The 5,000-nt window shown below is 41.6% G+C and overlaps 1 protein-coding gene across 4 annotated transcripts in view; it reads right to left on the reverse strand.

The window, feature by feature from the left end:
* Positions 1-241: 241 nt before the first annotated feature.
* sfxn5a (sideroflexin 5a) overlaps positions 242-5,000 on the reverse strand; it is a 25,846-nt gene continuing 21,087 nt past the window's right edge. For all 4 annotated transcript variants that reach the window (XM_063184096.1, XM_063184098.1, XM_063184097.1 and 1 more), the window contains exons 13-14: positions 4,861-4,978; positions 242-883 (exon numbers count right to left, since the gene is read on the reverse strand). In XM_063184096.1, the coding sequence (XP_063040166.1) occupies positions 806-883; positions 4,861-4,978 (196 nt within the window). In that variant the 3' untranslated portion in view covers positions 242-805. The remainder of the gene's footprint in view (positions 884-4,860; positions 4,979-5,000) is intronic.

Consider the following 5,000-nt stretch of genomic DNA (forward strand, 5'->3'; position numbering starts at 1 on the left):
ACAGATAATGATTACCACAATACTTGTTCCCCAAAAAGCACAAGTGATCAATTCCAAATTAGTTCAAAACACTAATCCGTGATGAAAACTATTGTATTTTATCTACGTGATATGATAGCCTATGTCTTGGACTCACACACAAAAATATTTTTGTATTACTACCCGGAGTATGAGTCTGATGATCACAGTAATAGACACACTGGCAAAAGGGGAATGGAGATAAAAGGCAAGGTCAAAATAATAGAAATAGTTACTGTAATTTATTTGTTAGATTAATAAAAAATACATGTAAACACTGATATGTTTGTCTCCAGGCAAAAAAAGAATCTCCATATCACATAAGAAAAAGGATAGAAAAGGCCATGAACTTTAGGCTCTCATCCTTTTGACAAGACGTGATTATAGCGATACAAACATCTACCGAGGGGTAGTGGACATATTAAAATGGGCTCAGATCGGCAGCTGCTTTGTGTGTGTGTGTGTGTGTGTGTGTGTGTGTGTGTGTGTGTGTGTGTGTGTGTGTGTGTGTGTGTGTGCTTGCGTGTGCGTGCGTGCGTGTGTGTGTGTCTGTGTGTCTGTGTGTGTAAAAGTTCTCATTGGTATATTGATGATTAGGGAATGTCTCTTGACCACAGGCGTAGATTATTATTATTTAGTGTGTACACTTGTGTTTGCCTATGCATATGCGTGTATTAGTACATAGATATTGATTGATATTGCATCTGTGCTTCTGAAGTTTACGTAACTCTTCCCTTATTAGGTGTGGGAGGGATTCTTGACTGAAGTAATGCCGGTCAGTGGTTGGTTAAAGACCCTTGTTATAGGTCATGACCTCACAGTCTGTCATTGCTGCGATTTCTGGTTCAAGCAGAGACACATGGATCTGAGAATGAGAGAGAAACACACACACACAAATACCCAAGAATGAGTAATATTTCCAAACACAAATGCTTAAAGTGAACTCATAAATGCTAATATACTGTAGCAGTAGCAGTATATGTCTAACTTGGGATACAATTGCTACAAGCTGCCATAAGTTACTTTGTATTTTGTACACACTGACACAAGCTGTAGAATACGGCCTCATATTTTGTACACATTGAAACAACAAAAAATGCTACTTTATTATTGTGTACACATTGAAACTAGCTACAAAAACATTATTTTGCAAATAGTTTGTAAACATTGTTTCTCTAAGATGGTATCCCTGCTGAAGGCACAAAATATCGCTAAGTACTGTATTAAAGTACAAAAATAAAGCTGAAATGACGGAGGGAGCGAGCAGGTTATTTTGAAAAGACATTTCTTTTTCCTCCTCTCTCTGCCTCACAGCCATTTCATAGTTCCTGGGCGCCGCGCGCATATGAAACGCGCCGGCTGGTGGGACTCCAAGCCAGACCTGAGATGTGCAATATTTTCTCCACAAACAGATGGCGGAGTGAGTAAGTGCGTGAGTAAGTGTGTGTGTGTGAGAGTGAATGTATGGGCGCGTGTGCATGCAAGCGAGCAAGCGCAAGAGAGAGAGACAGAGTGTGTATGTGTGTACATGTTTGCTTGTGATCACAAAATAGAGTTTGTGTGTGTGCATGTGTGTACATGTATTTGTAAGAGAGATAGTGTGCTTGTGTGTGTCTGCGTGTGAACGCCTGTGTGTATTGTTTATTTGTGTGTCTGTATGTGTGTGTGTGTGTGTGTGTGTGTGTGTGTCTGTATGTTTGTGTGTGTGTGTGTGTGTGTGTGTGTGTGTGTGTGTGTGTGTGTGTGTGTGTGTGTGTGTGTGTGTGTATGTGTGAGTGTGTGTGTATGTGTGAGTGTGTGTGTGAGAGAGAGAGAGAGAGAGAGAGAGAGAGAGAGAGAGAGAGAGAGAGAGAGAAAGAGAGGTGTGGGGGAGTGGAGTGGAGAGACATCCCAAGGAGTGTGAAAGCGAGAGGCGGCAGGTTGGGGGGTACAAGAAGGAGTGGAGGAGGAAGGAGGGGGAGGAGAAAGAGGAAGGGAGGAGAGGGGGAAGGGGGTTCCTGAGAGAGGCAGATTTTTAGGAACACTCTCGTCTGGACACCATTCAGGAAGTGTCAAAAAGAGAAAAAAAAACTCGAGGGTGTGAGAAATGGAGGAGAGCAGAAGCAAGAGAAAGAGAGCGAGAGAGAGAGAGATAGAGAAAGAGCGAGAGAGAGAGCGAGAGAGAGAGAGAAAGAGAGAAATGGGCGACATTGGCAGAAGCGGCACATATGTCTGTGGATCAGTCACCATATGGACAAATAGATTATTACAGAGGACATTTCAATCTAAAGACGTGATAAAAGGCAGGGTGTCGCCGAGCGTCGAGCACCGGCGCGCGTCTCTCGTATGGCGCCTCGCGTTTCGCCCGTGCTGATTACAGAAGGACTGTTTGGTGTAATTGTCAAGTGTTATTGGATTTTGCTTGGGTGCTGTCACACTGCGTGGAGAATGTGGATCCTTATGTAGTAGACGCCGGCCGCACAAAACAACTTTGCACGCAGTTGTTACAGTCGTCCTTTGTGCCTAAAGCACAATTAACACCACATTATGTGAGGTTACAAAGTTAAATGTATTTTACAGTATGCCGCTAATTAAAATGGTACATAAATGGATAATTGTTTCAATTTAAACTACTTTAGGATTGTTTTCGCTACAACATTAGTTTATACATTTTATTTGGTTTGAATAGTTCGACATATGTTACATGAAGTAGCTGGAGACACTGCTTATGCTTAAAATAGGCTGTTTATGCTTCGAATATACAGTGAGTCCAATATGTATTTGATCCCTTGCTGATTTTGTTGGTTTGCCTACTAACAAAGACATGATCAGTCAATAAATGTTATGATAATATGTATTCTAATATGGAGAGACAGAATATCAAAAAGAAAATCCAGAAATTAACTTAAGAGAATATATATTAATTTATTTCCATTTCATCGAGCAAAATAAGTATTTGATCCCCTGCCAACTGATTACAGTTCCGGGCCCACAGACCAGATGGTCACTTCCGATCAACTTGTCATCTGAATTAAAGACACCTGTACATACTAACATGCATAAAAGACCCATTGAATCAGCAGAATCAGTCCATAGTATGAGTGAATCAGTCACACTCCAACCTCACCAGCATGGGAAAGACCAAAGAGCGGTCAAATGATATCAGGGACAAGATTTTAGACCTGAACAAAGATTAAATGGGCTGCAAAGCCACAAGAAAGAGACTGGGTATTAATAACCCAGTTGTTGATGCATTTCTTCCAAAATGTGAGGAATACAAAATGACTATCCATCAGCCTGTCTGGGGCTCTATACAAGATTTGACCTTTTGTAGGGATTTGATAATCATGAGAACAGAAAGAAAGCACCCTAGACCTGTACGGGATGAACTAGGCAATGATATCAAAGCTTCTGGGACCAAAATCACTGAGAAAACTACTGGTAGCACTTAATGCCACAGAGGTTTAAAATCCTGTAGTGCACACATGGTACCTCTACTTCAGAAGGAACCTGTGTCCCACCTGAGGTTCGCCAACGGACATCAGACTGGTTTAAGATATGATAAGGAGGTGCTGTAGTCAGATGAAACCAAAATCAAGCTGTTTGGCATTAACACAATTCAATGTGTTTTGAGAAAGAGTACTGCTGTCTATGATCCCAAGAACACCCTCCTCACCATCATGCATGAAAGTGGTATCATTATGGTTTGAGGGTGTTTGTCTGGCCAAGGCACAGGGCAACTTCACATCGTCAATGAATGGATGGAGGGAGAGATGTAATGTGCAATCCTGAGTGCAAACATCCTTCCCTCCACCACTACACTGAAGGGTGGGCCATTTTTGGATCTCCCAACATGACAATAATACACAACATACAGTCAAAGCAACGAAGGAGTGGCTCAATAAGAAGCATATTAAAGTCATGGAGTGGCCTACAGTCTCCAAATATTAACCCTATAGTAATTCTATGGAAAGAACTGAACCTCCCATTTGCCAAGCTACAGACCACAAACTGTTAATGTTTTAGAGATAATATGCAAAGAAAAATGGGCAAAAATATTTTCTACTATATGCACAAACATTGTCATCAACTAAAATAAGCATCTGACCTCAGTGCTAGACAACTAGGGCTTTGCCACAAAGCACTTTATCGTCTTTAGCTAGAGGGGTTAAATACTTATTTGCCTAAATTAAATACAAATAAATTAAAATATATTATTTTTAAGTTATTTTCCGGAATTTCTTTTTGATATTCTGTCTCTCCATGTTTGAATACACATTATCGTAAATTAATAGACTGATCATGTATTTATTAGTGGGCAAACCGGCAAAATCAGCAAGGGATCAAATACATATTGGACTCACTGTACATATTACAATATACTTTAGGCTTACTGCTTGTACATATATCACAATTAAATCAACACATAGTCATACTGCTCCTATATATAGCTTCTGATTATGCCTGTGTGTGTTATTTGGGATTATGTGATGCATGTGTGTGAATATCATGTGTGCATGTATGCTTGCGTGTGTGCGCATGTGTGTGTGTAAGCTACTTGCAGATTGTGTTACCTGAGGATTTAGGATGTGTGTGTGTGTGTGTGTGTGTGTGTGTGAGAGTGAGTGTGTGTGTGTGAGAGAGAGAGAGAGAGAGAGAGTGTGAGTGAGTGAGTGAGTGAGAGAGAGAGAGAGAGAGAGAGAGAGAGAGAGAGAGAGAGAGCGAGAGAGAGAGAGAGAGAGAGACATATGATTTACCTGCAAATTGTGTTACCTGGGAATCTAGGATGTGTGTGTGTGTGTGTGTGTGTGTGTGTGTGTGTGTGTGTGTGTGTGTGTGTGTGTGTGTGTGTGTGTGTGTCACCTGTGAGTGCTGGGGGAAGAGGCTGATGGCGAGGGGCAGGGCTAAGCTGAAGGCAGCCAGGCACACCAGGCTCTGCATCGGCAGCACCAGACGCGGACGCCTCTGCAGCAAGGCCGACCTGACACACACACACACACACA

Source organism: Engraulis encrasicolus, chromosome 19 (assembly GCF_034702125.1).
Source record: "Engraulis encrasicolus isolate BLACKSEA-1 chromosome 19, IST_EnEncr_1.0, whole genome shotgun sequence".
NCBI classification, from domain to species: domain Eukaryota; kingdom Metazoa; phylum Chordata; class Actinopteri; order Clupeiformes; family Engraulidae; genus Engraulis; species Engraulis encrasicolus.